The sequence below is a fragment of the Sceloporus occidentalis genome, unplaced genomic scaffold (assembly GCF_023333645.1).
Source record: "Sceloporus occidentalis isolate IW3139 unplaced genomic scaffold, rSceOcc1.0.p SCAF_96, whole genome shotgun sequence".
NCBI lineage: Eukaryota > Metazoa > Chordata > Lepidosauria > Squamata > Phrynosomatidae > Sceloporus > Sceloporus occidentalis.
The window spans coordinates 2,308,779-2,327,747 of record NW_028317076.1 but is presented as its reverse complement, the minus strand read 5'-3'; the positions used below and the strand labels follow the sequence as shown (position 1 = coordinate 2,327,747).

Sequence of the window (18,969 nt, the reverse complement as noted above, 5' to 3'; positions counted from 1 at the left end):
TCACACGTAGCTTTCTTTTACCTTCTCGTCCTGTAGAAACGATGTTAGGAGAGCAACATCTACAACAGTCTGGTTTTTGTGCAATGACATGGAGAGATCGTCATCGCTTTGGTCCTTGGCAAAGTTAACAAATACCTAGAAAGAAAAAAAAAAAAAGAAAGTCCTATGTTACTATTTTGGTGCATGCCTTGTAAAAAAACATGTTTTCCTGTTGATTTTTACTTTTCTGTAAATGTTAACATATATACCCAATATGTATGCGTGTTTTTATACGGATATTATATACAAACGGGGTAGATTATAAAGAGGCTTCAAGGACACCATTATTTTTAGCTCTGAAAGCAAGCCGCTGTAAGATGCGACAGAAATAGTGTACCAATGACTTAACTCATCCAGGTCTCTAAAATCTCTCTCTTTACACAGCAAGTTGAAATCTATACAGTACGTATGTATATACATCCAGGGAGAGTATAGTATAATATTTACTATGCTTTCTCCTGTGTATTTTGGGTCCCTGGAGTGGAGTATGCAGAAAAGCAGAGTGGGTCGGTTCTCCATCCCACTAACAGGGTGTCTGGCCCATATTTTCTAAGGTGCTTGGTAAATTGTTTGGGGCCACCTGTGGCCTAATAAGGGCTATAAAGAGCAGGTTAAGCATAATGCCAGAACGAGTCGTCTGTGATAGATAGATAGATAGATAGATAGATAGATAGATATTACATGAGCTGTCATTAGAATGTAAAGTTGCAGAGCATCTTATATCCAACATCATGTATTATGTCATCCAATTTTTTTATGCTTGAGCTATGTAGTTCCAACACATATTAACATGTAAACCATTCTTAAAGCAATATACAAATAAACATACTTGGTCAAGAGTGGTCTGAGAGACGGAGTAATCTTCAATATGAAGTCTTTTTTTGTTCTTGGAGAGCGTGCTGAATATCCTGGCCAGGGAGGACTGTGAGGAGGGGAGCTGGTACTGTAGCATTCCTCTATGCTTTTCCTTTAACACGCTACCTGGAAAAGCCTGGCTAAAGAAATCTTCTACAGGCTTCAGGTCTGGGTTGGAGCCTGATACACGTAATACTATGGTATAGCCATCTCCAAACCTGTAAGTAAAAGAGGTCATCTTACTATCAGGCAATCTTCAGGAGTGCAAGGCATCTTCTGTGATTATTGGTGTTTTTACTACACATCTAAACTTATTGACCTTCATTTTATATTGGCTAGTATCAAAAAGAAAATGAGTGGCATTTCAACCAATAAACATGATCACTCTAACCGCATTCATATCATTTATTATTATTTTATTGTCATGATCTTTTATTTATATAGCACCAACAATTTACGCAGCACTTAATTGTGAACGTTTTTGACTTTCAGGCAGTCCTAAACATATTTGAAACCTGCCGTATGATGGTATGAGAGCATGCTTTTAAAAGACATCACTACCAGAATACAAACCGACAGTTCTTCAAGTTGATGAACTTAATATTTTATTTGTAAATTTTACATTGAGTGGATTATGTCTTGGTTTCACTTCACCAAAATTACTAACACTCTCGAATCTGCTAAAAACAAAAAAAAGTTTCCTCTCCTTGCTCATGGATCTCTTTACAGCCATTGACACAGTTGACCACCTCTTTCTCCTGCACACCCTTAATTCTCATGGCATCCATGACATGGTTTTCTTCCGGCTAAAATCCTACATTTATTGGAAAGCTAAACTAACTATTGGATTCCATTGCCCAATCTACGCAGATGACATGCTAATCTACGTTTCCTCTCCCATACACCCTTTTAACCTGCCTCCCTACTAAGTGGCTTTCCATTTCCCTCCCAAACACGCCAGTCGACTAGCTCCCAATACCATCCAGAATAAAAAGTAACTTTAAATGAGAAACATACAAACTATCCTCCTAATATCCACCAACGGCATCCTGAAAAGAAACCATCGGGTCTCCACCTTCTACTCGACTGACTTCTCCACATGACCCTCGCTACAATCAAATCACCCTTGCCTTCTGTCTAATTCCTCCCTGTAACCAATTGTAAACTCTCAACGATTATTACTTCTAACTTCTATACCGTATAGCACTGACTTTCCCCAACACTATTTTGTTTCGAAGCACCTTATGCTGACTGAGAAATCAGGGAATCAGGGAAAATGAAAAAATAATTACTTGTTCTTTAGATGCTGGACACTTCCAAGACACCTGAACCTCCCATTAACCATGATGGCCATTCTTGTGCAAAGAGCTTCACATTCTTCCATACTGTTTGGGAAAAAGCATGAATATGTTAAAAAATGAAATAAAATGTCCTGCAATGTAGAAAATACTGCATGGTTACTTTATCAATACAATATACACATCTGTAAGCAGCCATTTTTTTTAAGTAAAACATAGGATCCCAATTAAGCCTGGGAATGAGTAGCATGGTATCTAGTACTTACCTGTGGGACGTGAGAACAACTGATCTCCCTTCTTTAATAACACTTAAAGCGCAGTTCCACAGGAAGCGTCTAGCTTTGGGATCCATGCCCGTTGTAGGCTCATCCTATGGTTAGAAAGACATGTGTCAACGTTTCTACGATGGTTTCTATCACCAAGTAATTTTTTTTTTGATATTTGCAAAACTGTTAAACGATAATTAAGACATATTAACACAGTAACTATTAGAACCATTGCCCTGTGCACCCACCATCATATCCATGTAGCTATTTTGGTCTCAAGATCTCTTTAAGTCACTAATTCCACCGCAACCACTATAATAATGCCAAATATTTTATGGTGACATTTACAACTTATTCCGAATCAAAATAGAAACCACTGAGGTAAATTCTAATTATTTACCAGGAAAACCACGGGAGGCCCCCCGATGAGGGCCATGGCTGTAGATAGTTTGCGCCGGTTTCCCCCGCTGTAGTTTCCGGCACGCCTTTCGGCATATTTTACTAGGCCCAGTTTGCGCACTGCCCATTCGGCAACCTAAGCATGGGGAACAAGGAGCCAATGGTCTTGAAATTAATTACATATAATACATAAATCTCTGCTGAACAAATAAACATCTAAGACATGCAATGACTAGAAAATAACAAAGTGTTTTGTTCTCTCTTTCAAATAAGTGTTTATATCCACCTGTTGCACCTAACCAGATTACCCAGATTGTGCTATATAATACAAATTATCTTATTTTAAATGTGCATAATAAAGAAATGATATAATATCTTATGTTCAAATGTAAACTGTTACGTGAGAAGAGGTGCACCACAAACAAAACATTATTGACCCCTCACAGCTGGAGAGTTCAAAGGTTTTACTAGCCAGAGAAGTAGCCAAACAATTGGGGTTTCATAGCAGACCGGGTTTCCCTAAGAGTTTCCAGGGCTCCCTTAACGGTTTATGAAGGAACATGCTGAGATCATGTACATGAGGAAGGCTGGTAAGCAAGGGCACTGTGGGCCCTCGTAAGTGTGGTATCCAGGCAAGAACCCAACTTGCCCCTGTCTAAGGGCGGCCCTGATAGCAGGCCTAATATTGCTGTCTGCAAAGACTACAAAACTTTAGAACTCCAAATATGCACCATCTGGCCTCAAACATTACGTCCAGGATGGTAGATCCTATACATTTTTGTATTGATCTCTACCACATACGGCAGAAAGTTATTCTACTTATCTGCCACCCTCTCAGCAAGTATTTACCTATGAATATCTGTACATCAATATCTATAACTGCTAAAAGCTTTAAGACATTACTATGGGTCATACAAAGAAAGGGCATCTACAATGTGCAAATGAAAAGACATTATTAAATGTAATGTGACACAATGCCAAACTCTAAAGATGTAAGATCTAGAACATGGCATCACTTTCTCCCAGGACTAAGGAAACAGCTTATTGTTATAACAGCTGCCTCATAGGATTCTAGCTTCTCAGCATCTTTTAGGAGTTTAAACTTTTGCTATGATGCAAAAAAAGTTAATGTGGAAAGTTTCATTTATATGTATACATAGGTTTAAATAAGGTGGGTTTTTGGAAGGCAATTACAGGTGTAGATATAGGTGGCCAAAGTACACTGTCCAAGGTATGTGAAACATACATGTTACTTGACTGTAATGATCACAGCAGTGAAGAAAACAGTTAGCCCCTAACAGTACAAAACTCCCAAAAAGATCACTATTGTCTAGAGCCAATTCTTGGTCTTTCTACTCGAGCCATACATTGTATCGTGTTTCACTAAACAAGCATTACTACATTGTGTGTTATTGACAGCCCTGTCCAATTAAAAAAATCAATTGGATGTGCCTAGAGCTAAATCTGTTACTCAAAAGCCATAAAATATATTTTACAAGTATCCAGGAGGACAGTGAAAAATGATTTTACCTTGCAAACCTCTCTCTCAGGAACCCCACGTAAGAGAGCATAGAACTCCAAGTGTTCCCTTCCCGTCAAAAGCTCATTGATGGCATCAAACTGAGGACAGTATCCCATGTTCTGATGGACTTCTTGCATGTTCGACAAGATACTGTGAATCAAAATTACTCATAAGCACATTTTCTCAGAAAATAATTTCTATTCACGCTCTTTATTTGAAATATGAAATACCCCACATCTGTCTAACTGGTGTGGATATTTGTCACACAATTTAGAAGGGTAGTATGCAATGTATATATGGAAGAATTAATACATTTCACACTGTCAGCTATCTTTTCAGTGGCAGAAAGTGTGGCAGGCAGCTGGGAGTAAATGGAGACGCATACTACACTAGACAAGTCTAAGGGAAGGGTAGTTTCCTTAGAGTGTAATATCTGTGGATGTATGAGAACATATCAGGGCTAGATCTAAGTAACAGGCACAGTCACAAGCACCACAAAGAAAAAGAAATAAATAAATATATATATATATATATATATATATATAGCACTAAACACTGGAACACACAGTTCCTCTCTGTGTAGTTCATGATCTTAAAATAACAGTTTAAACCATGTGATGAAGCTACAAGATGCGATATCCCATATACAGCTCAAGAGAAAAATATCCAAGGTAATTTCCTATTGATACGTGACAAAGCAAGAACAGCAACAAGGCATTTTCTCAACAGTGTTACTTCCTTGCTTATGTCCACTTCATGACCATCCACGTACTGGTACTATATCACTGAAATGTATGGAAATGTTTATTACTAACCTGTGTCCATTAAGGAAGGCTTCTCCAGAAGTCACATCAGTGTCTCCCGTAAGCATCTTAAATGTGGTGGTTTTGCCTGCACCGTTGACTCCAAGCAGCCCAAAGCACTATAAACAATGACCAGACTCCAGGTAAGCATATTGGATAATTTAATACATAATAAAACCACATAGTATATTATAGTATTATTTAATATATACGTGTGGTTTCTGTAACTGACAGAAGCAATACTTTCTCTGCAGAATTTATCATTTAAAAAACAACAGTAATAAAGTGATTTACAAGATTGACCAAAATCTCATTTTGGAATATTTGACTTGTGCTCAAACAAGGATATCCTAACATTCTAACATCTTGGTAGACCATGGTATATACACCAATGTCATAAACTATCTATTTGGGTGGACCTATTATTAGCGATGAAATAAAAAAAAAAAGAATATGTTTTTGAATTCAGTTAATTTTGTATTTTTCGGCACAGTATGCAAGAGATGGGTAACTGTTTACTTAACATATAACTGTAAACATTTGAATCTTACTGACACCAAACAGGCCAAAAATGTAATTTGTCACAGTAGATATGTTTTAATTACCTCTCCGGGAGGGATGCCCACACACACTCTATCCACAGCTGGCTTCCTCTTCATTCTATAGATCTGGAAAATGAAGAAATCTACACTTAAAATACGGAATCTTTCTGTTTTACATCCGCTCACAATGTTAAGAACTATTTAACCACTCTGTTATGGAAACCCTTTTGAAATATAATCTACAACGGATAATGGATACTATGGCAGATCCTCGCGCAGTCGACTGCTTGTTGAAGGTAGTGGAACTGTAACCTGTAAAATGCTGCCTGTAAAAATGTATTTTTAACGTAATCCGTAAGAGCATAGTATAGCATGTGAATCCAGCTCCCCAGATATTTTACGTTTCTATAATTCTCTCCTTAATAAAACTAAAACTCAACAAATGTATCCAAAGTGAATACCTGCCAATTTGTCTATGATATGTAGTGCATGTTTATGGGAGTGGCAAAGCATTGCCCGCTCTTCTGGCATACAAAAGGTTAACATTCCTTAAGGTTTGACAGTTTCCAGAAAGCAACAGGTTAAAACAGACAGAAGACTTTGAAGCAGGTGGTAGCCTTCCACGGTTTATGCCTGGGGTTACACATGGATAGCACATGAGTGTAAGATAGCACCAACTAGGTCTACAGGTATGAACAGGTCCTCACCTTAGTAAGCCCTTTCATTTCCAAGATGTCATTCCGACCGCCCTCATTTAATATTCTCTGTCGCTCTCTTGCCACGTCCTCATCCTCGTCTATCAGAGGAGGGAGCTTTGAACTCACCGGTCTTGAGAAAAGATGAATGGAATGATAATTTATATGACTTGCAGGTATTATCATACTATTCTAAGACACTGTAGAATGACATATAAAGCCACTATTGCCTCCGGCCTTTCCTGTACATGATTGAGAACGCCAAGTCAACAGGCACATGTGCAGCGTGCAATACTAAACTATAATCAATATTGTATGTCAAGGCTTTTTTTTTTTTCATAAAATGGAAAATGTGGCCACCCTTTCTGCGAAGTAGAAACAAATTCCATAACATGTAAAGCTTTTGAGACTGTTTAGGTATAATGGCTCACTTTTTTGTAATTCTTTTTTATTTGTTATTGTATTTATGGTGAAAATGAATCCTTAGATCACCTCCACATTTCTTCAAAGCTATTTAAGGCATCTAAATTCAGTACTTTTGTTCACATAAATCAATCAGTGATGTGGGTCATAATTAATATACAGGTTCAGCAGATATAGATGGTGAACAATTCTATTGGCAAAAAATAATCTAGAACTAATTGTAACAGTGACATATGGGAAGTTGCAACCCAAATTTTAGAATGCAACAATGCATGCAATCACTAATTGGTGCAAACATTCCCTGTTAATATTTTCTGGTTGTCAGCATCTAACCCATAAAATGCTTGCAAACAGCAACCCGTGTTGGTTGTGCTGGGAAGTACACCTACCTCGGTTTAATGAAAAAACGGTATTGTATCAGCAGGGTGATTACAAAAAATACCACACCCTCCACAGCCATTGCAAAAAGATTCCGTCCAACAAGATCCCAGGACATGGGAGAGACAAAGCGGTTTTCTCCTGTACCAAAACCCAAAAAACATGATTAGGGGTATGCACGAGCTGGGATTCCTGGGAGGATGGATACATTAAGAACATCCCTTACCAAATCTTTCCAGGGCATTGGCCATAGCCTGATTTTTCACCATATCAATGAGTCCTCGACCCAGACAGAAGTGAGGGAAGATCAGGAGAACGGACTTCAGAATATCATTAATGTTGTTTAATTTCTAATAAAAAAAACAGCTATAATTAGTCAATTGCAAGAATCACAAAGAGAATGCTATTTTGTTTTCTTCTTGAATAAAAGTAACTACAATTAAAACTCTATGTACATAAGCATTACATTCAAGCCTGCAGTTGGCCCAGAAGAAGAGATTTCCAACTGTGCCTCAAAAATTTTAAGAGCTTTGTCTTGATTTCTTCAAAAGGCAATCTGATTTCTCACTGGATCAACAAGCTATAGCTAAGCATGTCATTGTAACTTGTTATATCCCGTTAAATTTTTCTTTGCTAAACAATGATCCAGTCCAAAGTTAAAGGCATCAATGATCTATTGTAATCAAGCACATCCTTACGTTGTTGGTGAACAGTTCCAGTACAAAAGTGGCCACACTGCCATTGATTCCAATGAACAAGTTTACACTGGTGAGCACCACATAAGCTGTGCTGGGGATCTTGAATATGAAGGAAGCTGGGTACATGAGAGGAGTGATGGACCACCTATGAGAACAAAATCAACCACATTTAGAAACAAGGTTCTATTTTTTTTAAAACGTTTGCACTGTTTTGGTCTTGTTTTGTATCTGACTGTTGCAGTACGTATGTGTAATAATACGCAAACTAGTTTTAAATGTAAATCTTTCTGGCACATTGCTGCTATTATGTTAACACCTCCTGCCAAGACGGCTGTTTATACATGGACCTATAGAAATGGTAAAGCAGATGAAGTGTATTGTGTGCTGTGCCAGATACCTATATGTGACTTACCCATATAATAAAAGCAGGAGAGCCAGCACAGGTAAATTTGAAGAAGAGACGTAGGAGTCTTGCTGGAAGCAGATGAATATAATGATGACCAAAGTCGCCGGTACTATGTAGTTACACTGGGGGAAAAAATAGTATCATAATAAATTAATTTGTAACTTTTTTGTTACCATGGATAACAGGTAAAATACCAATAATTTTCTTTGGAGAGATATATGTATCGAGGAGAGGGTTTTAAAATATGTTTACTCGTTTAGAATCAAAAGCTTTATCTGTAATAGTTTCTCACCATATCCCAGACAAAGTTGGCCAGCCAGTAGATAACTGGCTTCACACCGCTGATACACTGCATATGCTTCGCTTTGGACACTCTCTCCTGGATCAGGAAAACCACAAAGCTAGCTGGCACAAACGACATGGCGAATATCACGCAGATGGAAACCAAGACATCCACAGATGTAGTCATCCTAAAGATATGCATGTTATACATATATATATATTTAAGAAACACCATTTTCTACCAAATATTAGTTATTCTTTCCTATTTGCAGCAATACTTTGACATATGACAGCCTTGATTAACTTTGTCACCACAAATCCCCAATTAAAATGTCCCAGAAGGTACAGAAACCATCCTTAAATATGCTACTCACAATGCAACTTCGGATAACTGTTCTTTGGTAAGGTTAAGGGGGTGATTAAAGGCAGTGATTCCATATGTGGCCGGATCCTCGCCCTGGCGTATGTTGGAACGAAGAATAGCGTTGTTCATCACATTGAGGAAAGAACCAATAGCATGCCAGCCCTTGTTATTGAACCAGACCTGGAAAGAAAAAAAACACAGTACATCTGCCTTAATATTGTCACCAGCTACAATCTGCAAAGGCGACATACATTCCAGATGACCCAGGTGACACTTAGATATACAATCCTAACTGGTTATATTCTTGTATTAGATGGATTTGACAGCTCTGCATTATTACACTTTCTCTCTTATAAATGACAATATATACGTGTCTCCTTGCTCCAAGAAAACTTGGAGGTAACTATAGACCAGACCAAAATTAAGGTTATATTCCAGGTGAAGAATAACAACAAAATCAAGTGAGGCCAAATGAAAATACCTTGACATTATCTTTCGCATCCAGGCCCTTCATGAAAGTCCCAAAACTGTCAAGAAAACGATTAATGGCACCATCCTGAAATGAATATAAAAATGCACGGCCTTATGTATGGAAAAACAAAGGTATACACTTACATGGGAAATCACTATTAGACACCCTAGTTTTGTTAGCTCAGTCACAAATCTAGCTTCAATACAAGGAACCTGTTGAAAGGCAACTACTGTAAATTTTAAATGTAAAGCTCTGCATGCTAAATGCATCTGTATTATAGACAGCCAGTAAATTATACCTATGCTCAAATCAATAATGAGGCAACTTCCCCATAAGAGTTTTACACTAAAAGTTGTATGTCCTTAGTTGAAATGTATATCTTGGCACATGGCAACTATAACATATCCCCTAGTCAACAAAGGCACCTTGGTGTATACCTCAGTCAACTTCAGGTGCTTCTTGATGTGATCAATGGAAGCCATAATCTCTTCACTTGGAGGCATTGCTGGGGAACTGCTTGCACCAAGCGAGAAGCCTCCATACCTGAGGGAGACCAAAGAACAGGGAAATTGCGTTAAATAAAGCAAGAATATTCGTACAAATGTCTTTTACCATGTTCCATTTAAATACACACTGACAAATCCAGCAGAACCACTCAGTATATACTATATACCTGGCTCCATATTTATATGTATATTTTTCCAGTACCATACAACATTCCCACAAACATAAAACAATGAAACTGTTAGATTTCTTACCTAAATTCATTTACCCAGATTTTGTTTTTCAAGCTAAAGGAAAAGGACATAATATTGGTTATCAGCTTCATAAAAAAAAACTACATATTAAATTGACATTAACTATGCCTTATAACAGTTATGCAATATAGATAGCATAGTAAACACTCTTTTACTCCTGGGCCTCAACAAAGTATAATGGTGTAGCTTCTATTAATTTTAAAACTTTTAAGAAAAAGAAAGTGACAAATAAAGATAACACAAACTCAAAAAAGGTAAAAAAAAACGGGAAGGGCATGGATAACTGGCCCATTGATGGCTTTGTTAGATATGATATAGGGAATTGTTATTAAATGGTAGCTCTGGTATGCTCTGTAATTTAAAAAAGATTTTCAGTTATAGATGCACTCCAATCCTATGTAAACATTGGAGTAAATATAACAGAAATACCACTACATCTATTATTTCCATTTAACATATCATTTCAAACTTGCCTTTTTCCAATGATCTGTGCATACGTTTTTACAAGATAGTCCGAAATATTTCTACCCGTCAGATTCTGCAAGATGTCCGAAGTGTTTTGCTTCCTCTGTTTAGGAAAAGATAAAGAAAAAAATGCGACTGAGTTCACATTGACCACTGCAGCAAAGGCAACGTAGTACAGATCTGGCCCAATCTGGTGAGGCGACTAAAAATGTGATCTTCTGGCTGTACTGTATATTTACTGACTACACAATTGATGTAAAAGCACCTTGCTAAATTAGTGCAAGTAATTGTTATTTGGACATACTGTATACTTAGCAAATAATAAAGCAGCGCTATATGAAGCAGTACCTGCAGGGGCGGTAGCCCTCCAGCCCCAGGAGGACAGTCTGGAAGCATCTTCTTTATCCTGTCATTACTGCACTCGCAAGATGGCGAAGGGTTCTCCATTGACCAGTTGCCGTATTGGAACATCTCCTCCACCGATTTTGAGACAAATTGCGTGCTCCATTCTTCTTCTCCATCTGAGCAGCTGACACCTCTGTGTGGGAAGAGAAGTGAAATTATACATGTTTTTGTATTCACTAATTCACATTTCAGTATATGTTTTCTCCCACAAGGTTTCCTTATTTAATTTATAGCAATTAACAGTTCTTTAAAGAGTCACACCGAGACCTGTTTGTTTTAACCCCAGACTTTGCCATTTACGTTTTGTTTTTTTGTTTGTTTAATTTTGGTTTAGTATTTCAGGATATTTCAGGATTTGCTGAAATTTTGGGCCAGGGAACCTGATAACGACACTATGAGTGAATTTGCTAATCCCGGCGTATTCAAACGTTTCTGTTTAAATAAATATCAAACAAGAATGATAAAGTGCATGTATAAAGCTATGATGTTACCACCTCACAAAAAAACTAGGCAAAATGGAACTAGTGTGACTAGTTGTATTAATTATATAATAGCAAATACTATTTTTTTTTTTTATAATAAGGTACTAAGCAAGTAAGAATAACAAGGTCTCTCCCTCCCTTGGTTCTACTATATAACAAGCCTGCATCAGACACATCCCTTGAAGCAGGTGGTTGTGCCTGGCTTACAGATAGTTAATCACTACACCTGAAATAAGGTGCCGTCAATGTCTGACACTTACGGAACAGAATATCCTTCCATGCAAGCCGTTCCAAAGCCTGGCTTATCAGTCAGGGCTCGCAAGAGCGCTTGGGTGCCGGCATCATCTGGAGCATCATTGCTGCGAGCAATGCAAGCACAGACAATATATCAGTCAAGTGAACAGCGGCATTGTTTCACAGTTATTCACAAATACTATAATGTAATGCAAAGCGTGATATAAGTAGTATTCATTTTTTACGTGGACAGTGCAATGTCATTAGAAAGCCTGAAACAGGAAGTCGCAGCTCATAAAAGAGGAAGTAGTTGTTTACAAACGGAAAGTTGAAGCAGGAAGTAGATATTTTTTTTCTAGACATATCGGTTCTTTGGTTGGAAATACGACAACATAACTCATACAATAAGACACTGTTGTATACTCATTTCTGTGTGGGCCTATCTTTTCATACCTGATAAACGTGTACTGCTCATCATACATCCAGGGCTGAAGCTCAAGGCTGGGGTACTTGCCAAAGGGAGGCACAATAAGGCTGAACAAGAGTGCAATAAGGACAAAAACAGCCGGCAGCACAATCTGAAAGACACAGATCAGTGTGTTTTTACAGAGGGCCTAACTACGGTGTCCTGGGAACTCTCCGGGTTTGACCTGCAGTCTCACAGGGTCTCTGGTTCAGTCCCTGATCTCTAGTCAGAGAAGCGGAAATGTGGCCACACAAACTTCCTCCAACACCATTCCCACTGCTCCCTTTTACTAACATACTTCTGTAGCTCATGTGAAGTCTTTACTAAAACTGAGCTCATCCACTTGGACCAAAAGGAGAAAACACAAGAGTTTGTTTTAATGAATGATAAGGACAAAAACAAACACGGAATCAGTGGCTTGACACAAATTACTACACACACTTAAACAGGAGATTTCTGATGATTTTGTTTGTACATCTTTTAAAGAGAACTCCAGCTACGAAGAGCAGATTGACATGAATCCTTCTGTTTGTGCTCAATGAACTTATATGTAGACATGGAGATATGGCTGCAGGCATGGAAAGTTCTCGAATGTTTCTTTTATTTACCTGAGCAAAGAATCCCTTTCTGCTGCGCTTGGCATAAAGCAGCCTTTTCCAGAGTAAAGCTGCAAACTGCTGCCTCACTAAATTCCAGCTCTTGACCCGATAGGAACCTTTGCCATCTATACCACTTAGAAAATCTGTCTCCCGTGACTCTGAAGAGAGAGAACACGATCAATAAATGTTTTGGGATGAGGGACAACATGTTGACCAGGACCACATTATTTTTGTAGGTCCCATCAAGCAGATGACAGCAAATGGCTGTAAAACAATTTGTAAAACAGGGCTTCTTACAAACAGTTTCATTATTTGTATAAATATGTATGTATATATGTGTGTGTGTGTGTGTAACTGTGGTTGCCTACACTTTATTTTAGTGAAAAGGTTGGTTTTCAAGTTTGAGGAATAATACCTGGGTCAATATCAGAATCGTTGGCTTCAAGTGGATCGTCTTCTGTGAAGGGTCGCAGGCAGCTTTGATGATCTCCAAAAGCGTACCTTTTTCTCCGAGCTGGCAGTGTCCCATCTGTGATCATGAAGATGAAATGTAGCAATGCCATCTTACAAGTTCAAATTAAGCATGTGAAACACCTAGCAAGACTAGAAATACCATGATCAGGATGAGGAGATTAGGAGAAGCAAGTTACCTGAAGTGTCAGCATCCACACCGGTCTCATCAGCTACTTTTAGGAATATCTAAAAAAAAACAAAAAATACATTTGTATAAACAATAAAACCAATTAGTTCCACTGTTCTAGTTAAACAAGTATTCTTTCTGAAATAGTGCAAAAGGGAACGTGGGACAGATGTATAGCGGAAATTAAAATTGTATCACGTTATCAACCCACACTCGCATGCAAATTACTTTGAAGCTCATTTACATACAAGTTAGTCTTAAATACTAAACTTAAAACATATGTTTTCTCTTTCTCTAATTTAAATCATTATGTATGTACCACATTTTACAAAGATGCTAGCTTGATTCCTAAGTAAAAGCCACCCACTTTCAATGTATACATAAATGTATATGATATATTATTGCTTGCTGTCACCAACAATACTTTAATGAAAAAAATATATTTTAAAGACACACTATAATTATTGCATACATTCTCAATATTTCTCCTAATTACGTACCTAATTATAGGATAAATACTGAAAGCACTATATTGAATAGCATCTGTTTTTAGATATTGTGGTTTCCCATAAAGATCTAGCAGAGGTATATGTTAAACACAAGGCACACACCTCTTCCAATGTGGTGTCTGCAATACCGTAGCTGGAAATACCCAAATCAAAGAGACGGTCGTCGATTTCATGAAATAGTTCCACGAAAGCCCCTTCTTTGGCAGCTTCATAGGGCAACACGTAGGTCAACTCATGCCCAATATCCTCCACTAGTCGAGCCTCAGGCACATGCTTATTGATTAGGTTGGATATGGCAGAGACGTCTAGAAGAATGACATAATATACACGTAAGGATGTGAGGATTATACATTTTTTTACTCTCCTTAGGCATGCCAAATGCAGTTACATATTAGATTCACACAATATAATACATAGAAGCGGAAGGTAAGGGAGCTATTTTTTCTTGCAAAACAAATTCCTGAGATTTCAGTGATATATTTTACCTATTGTTAAGGTGTCACTTTCATGGTCGCTGCCCAAGCCGGCATCAGAGCTGCTCTGAGATACACTATCCTCCTGCAAGAAAGACACACATGATGATGTAGCGATAATTCGGATTAGTGAGAAACATCACACCAATGCGGGCGTTCAACAAAAAAGAGAGAGAAAAGAGAGGAACACACAGATTAATCAAAACATGTTTATAGTATGGACAGAAAGTGTAAGGGTTAATTTCCAATCTGGAAATGAGCCTTGTAAATAGAAAGCCCTCCCACAACTCATTGAATGAAATCAGCTGAAACCCTGACTGTGGGCAACTTGTCAGCTGATTCTGACCTTAGCATCATCATCAGGACCTAGGACAACAGTGGCGGTGATTACGAGAAGGATCAACTGAACACATGAACGGAATCAAGGGTTAGGATTAAGGTTAGGAAAGGAACTGGTGAGTGATAATTACCCTATCCTTCGCTGCTCTCTTCCGGCCCGCCGTTTGTTTGTTATGTTTAGTAATCACCTCCTCTGTGGTCCCCGCTCCTGATGTTGCTGCTAGCATCGGGCTCTGCTGTAGTTTGCGAGCAGGAGCTGGCCTGCCGTTTTCCTGCCCACAAATGACGGGGTACCGTCATCCCAAACGTTAACTTTAAATTAGTGTGAATAAAGCCTCTATTTGGGAATAAGTGGCCATGTCCCAAATCTGAATCTCCTAAATAGCATAGTTGTTGTTATGCAATAAGACAACATAATGCATTAATGGAGCTCATTTGCTAAGTAATGTAGTATTATATACTCGTACCAATACATTTTTAGACTTATTATCACATATAAACAGCTTTAAGATGAAAAATGATAAACTTTAAAAACCAAGAACACAGTTGAAATATGAACCCTGGCCATACCTGCCATTATATGTGCATGCCAAATAATTGTCATAGTAGTGTCCATGGATTAAAAGAGGTTTTTCTAGAGATGCACTGACACACGTAGTATGGCACAAAGGGCGGAACATACCTTTTTAATATAAGACATAGTGCTGCTGCTGTTCCTGCAGGAGCTCAGCGATGAGTCTGAGTCCCTCTTGACCAAAGTGAGGTAATAACCTGTCCCGAGCTGGTTCTTGAGGAACAGAGAGGAGCCCACGCAGCACAGCTTGCCATGGGAGATGATGGCAATTCGATCACCAAGGATGTCAGCCTCATCCATGTGATGTGTGGAAAGGATGATGGTCCTTCCTGTGGAGAATTATTCAGAACATTAAGTGCCACATACATACATACTCCTAGCAATGACTATGTCATGAAACACTTAAGACTTTATGCCGTGAAACAAAATGATAACACACTAAACTTTCCTACCAATATTTATCTGATCAGTATAACAAAAATAAAGTAGATACTAAAAAGGGCACTGTAAGCTATCAACAACTAGCTATATCTTTTATGTGTTACTGTCTGTAATGTATCATTTCAGCTATGTCTCCATTTCTTCTCCATTTCAGTTGGTGAGCTGTCATATCATGACTGTCGGGTTTTAGACTATGCAAGATGTAAATCAGGGCCAACAGCAGAGCTATTCTGTTTCATTACCTTGTCTGTATTTAAGGAGCAATTCCCAAATGCCTCTGCGAGAATAAGGATCAACTCCCGCAGTGGGTTCATCAAGAATGATAACCTTTGATCCACCCACAAAGGCCAGTGCCACCGAGAGCTTCCTCTGCATACCACCTGCAAAAACAAATGTCAGGCTCGGTTAATGGGGCAAGACCAGCCTTGGCATTACAAATTACGTAACTTTTATTGATACATATAATGCTTGGGAGCCTAGGCCAATCATGCAATACCAGCTAAGGAAGGATGATAATGTGCTGACCTAGGCTGGTGATCTAATGTTGTCTGATACTACAACAAAGACAAAACAGTGAGGTGTGGAAATTTTTTTGACCTAAACACCACCAAGTACAGTACCTGACAGCTGGCTTGTCTTGGCATTCTTCTTATTTGGAAGACCAACATCAATAATCATCTGCTCCATCTCTGCTTTCACCTTCTCCACTGAGAGCCCTTTAAGGCGTGCATAGAACCAGATGTGCTCTTCAACCGTCAGCCTGGAGGCAAGCAGTTATAAACATTCATCAGGAGAAATCTCCTATAGCCTCGCTGCGGTCATACAGACACTTCTACCATAACAAATGTTTAGGATAGCAAGCCAATGTTACAGTGCAAATAAAGCAAGCTAGAAACACAAATTTACAAATCTACAAACAGTGTCCATTTTAGCATCTACCCTCCCTGACATGATGTTACTAAAGCAGAGTTTTCTCATGGGGATGTGGGACATTATAAAAGGAAATGGTTAAGTATAGTATAGACAGACTACATCACCCACAATGCTCAACATCGAGTCTTACGTTCCAATTATTGAACTGAATTTACATATATAATACTTTGATGTATGGACACATTGTAAAAATCTGAATAAGTTTTTGCTTTCAGCCAATGGGAAAAAAACAATAAAAAAAACAACTAATAAGCATATGAGGAGGTGAAACATGTAGACAATGAAAAAAGACCAAGGACGGATTGAGTTTGAGTTTTTACATCAAGAAAAATTGGCAGACTAGATGGGCAAATTCTATGTTTCTGTATGTTATTTAGGCTGTTTCTGTGAAAATGGCTTTACATGCTTCCAGTATTTGATCTGGAAAGATTCTACGAAAGCTCTATTCCTTGTGACATGCACAACAAAGATCTAAATAACTCTCACTTTTAAAAAAAATGTAATGTGTGTTCCATTTCTTTGTTATGCCAATACTCAAACATACCGGAGAGACAAATTAATAAATCCATGTGTATTTGAATATAGATTTTTTTGGCTATATACCACCAATCGTAGCAGCATATGTCACAGTCATGGCCTACGATTTAAGGGTTTTGTTATTAAGATGTGTATCAACATGGATTTGTATTTGTATACTGGCACATAATCTATTTATTCACTGAAGTAGATATATTAATTTAGCACATGATGACTATATGCTAAAGCAGACTCTTTCCTTTTACACAATCATCACTCCAATGGCACCCATATAATATATTTTTAGTATGTTGTATTTAAAAGTTTTATGGTTAATAAGTGTGCTGCATTACTCACATGTCGAAAAGTACATTGTGCTGGGGACAGACTCCTAAATTCTGCCGGATGGAGCTGAGCTCGGAGCGGATGTCTTTACCCATGATGTAAGCTGTACCCATAGTTGGTGGAAACAAGCCCGTTAATATGGACCTAAAAACAGGAGGTGAAAATCTTTTCACAAACATATAAAATGTTGCATTGTTCCACTTTCCTTACAATCATTCTAGATTCAACTTTGTACATAACCACAAAAGTCTTGAGCCTAACCATGTTCTCATTGCATATGTTAAGCAAACAGGGAAACCCAGGCCTACTGTGCCTGTGTGCTATTCTTTTTAAATGTTACTGAATATGACAAAATCGATTTGAGATCTGAAAAAAAGCACAATCTTACATGGTGGTTGTTTTTCCAGCTCCGTTATGACCAAGAAAAGATGTGATTTGGCCTTCATAGAAGCTCAGTGTGAGTCCATCCACTGCCACTTTTTTGCCATTTCGGTAAATCTTCACAAGGTTCTGAATGGAAACCCCAAGAGGAAGATGGCTGGGTTCCTCTTCCATGCAAACTGGGATAGGGGGCAACACAGAGGGGGATCAGACCCTTTATAAAATAATGTCCATACACAAACAATATGCTACTGTAGATAAAATAATTCTCAGTATAGAGACACCTACCCTCAGGTGATCGCTTCTGCATGGACTGAGGGTGGGTGCCCATTGTGGGTTCTTCTCCACACCAATAAGACTTTGTGAACGGGAAGTACCACGCTCTGGGAATCCCAAACTGACCTGATCAGAGGTCAAAAAGTAACAAGTTTTAACACAAAAATTCCAAACTCATACTTTGAGATCCAGAAGTAGATATTAGCACTGAACCATCCATTACTTAGTAACAATTACAAAGGAGAAAATCCCTCTAGTAGCTGTAACGGTTATCTGTATCTGGTTTTCCTTTGTTACCTGGGAAGACAGCTTCAATGTACCATGTCATGATCCCATACAGGAGGGTGTCAAAAAGCATCATGAAGGCTGATGTTGTGAGGTTATAACCATCTTCTTCTAGAGGGCTTTCTAAGAGGTTGTCCCACTGTGCCCCAACACCTTGCTCCTCAAAGAGTGCAAAAAATTCACAGCCAAATCCAAAGGCAACTGGGGATAAGAAGCTCTGCAAATACAGAATATCATTTTTAAAATACAGAATAAATGATATTGTACACAATCTTCAAGCCACCTTATCCCACAAACAAGAAAATAATAAAAAATGCCATTATACCAACACTAGCACATAAACATAGTGGACCAGAACATTACATTTTTATTTGGTTGTATTCTTGTACATATTTGTATTTTTTAA

General features: G+C 38.2%; 1 protein-coding gene across 4 annotated transcripts in view; it reads right to left on the bottom strand.

Moving 5' to 3' along the window:
* Positions 1 to 18,969, bottom strand: part of LOC149284265 (phospholipid-transporting ATPase ABCA1-like) — a 57,028-nt gene continuing 38,059 nt past the window's right edge. For all 4 annotated transcript variants that reach the window (XM_089496948.1, XM_089496949.1, XM_089496950.1 and 1 more), the window contains 34 exons: positions 18,576 to 18,780; positions 18,291 to 18,404; positions 18,010 to 18,181; positions 17,634 to 17,765; positions 16,448 to 16,587; positions 16,070 to 16,207; positions 15,495 to 15,715; positions 14,486 to 14,558; positions 14,103 to 14,305; positions 13,502 to 13,550; positions 13,267 to 13,380; positions 12,861 to 13,009; positions 12,240 to 12,364; positions 11,813 to 11,911; positions 11,014 to 11,203; positions 10,674 to 10,768; positions 10,201 to 10,233; positions 9,880 to 9,985; positions 9,452 to 9,526; positions 8,981 to 9,150; positions 8,617 to 8,794; positions 8,331 to 8,446; positions 7,919 to 8,063; positions 7,447 to 7,570; positions 7,232 to 7,361; positions 6,432 to 6,552; positions 5,788 to 5,850; positions 5,195 to 5,301; positions 4,388 to 4,529; positions 2,859 to 2,993; positions 2,459 to 2,562; positions 2,187 to 2,279; positions 869 to 1,112; positions 1 to 135 (listed from right to left, as the gene is read on the bottom strand). In XM_089496948.1, the coding sequence (XP_089353074.1) occupies positions 1 to 135; positions 869 to 1,112; positions 2,187 to 2,279; positions 2,459 to 2,562; positions 2,859 to 2,993; positions 4,388 to 4,529; positions 5,195 to 5,301; positions 5,788 to 5,850; positions 6,432 to 6,552; positions 7,232 to 7,361; positions 7,447 to 7,570; positions 7,919 to 8,063; positions 8,331 to 8,446; positions 8,617 to 8,794; positions 8,981 to 9,150; positions 9,452 to 9,526; positions 9,880 to 9,985; positions 10,201 to 10,233; positions 10,674 to 10,768; positions 11,014 to 11,203; positions 11,813 to 11,911; positions 12,240 to 12,364; positions 12,861 to 13,009; positions 13,267 to 13,380; positions 13,502 to 13,550; positions 14,103 to 14,305; positions 14,486 to 14,558; positions 15,495 to 15,715; positions 16,070 to 16,207; positions 16,448 to 16,587; positions 17,634 to 17,765; positions 18,010 to 18,181; positions 18,291 to 18,404; positions 18,576 to 18,780 (4,440 nt within the window). The remainder of the gene's footprint in view (positions 136 to 868; positions 1,113 to 2,186; positions 2,280 to 2,458; positions 2,563 to 2,858; positions 2,994 to 4,387; positions 4,530 to 5,194; positions 5,302 to 5,787; positions 5,851 to 6,431; positions 6,553 to 7,231; positions 7,362 to 7,446; positions 7,571 to 7,918; positions 8,064 to 8,330; positions 8,447 to 8,616; positions 8,795 to 8,980; positions 9,151 to 9,451; positions 9,527 to 9,879; positions 9,986 to 10,200; positions 10,234 to 10,673; positions 10,769 to 11,013; positions 11,204 to 11,812; positions 11,912 to 12,239; positions 12,365 to 12,860; positions 13,010 to 13,266; positions 13,381 to 13,501; positions 13,551 to 14,102; positions 14,306 to 14,485; positions 14,559 to 15,494; positions 15,716 to 16,069; positions 16,208 to 16,447; positions 16,588 to 17,633; positions 17,766 to 18,009; positions 18,182 to 18,290; positions 18,405 to 18,575; positions 18,781 to 18,969) is intronic.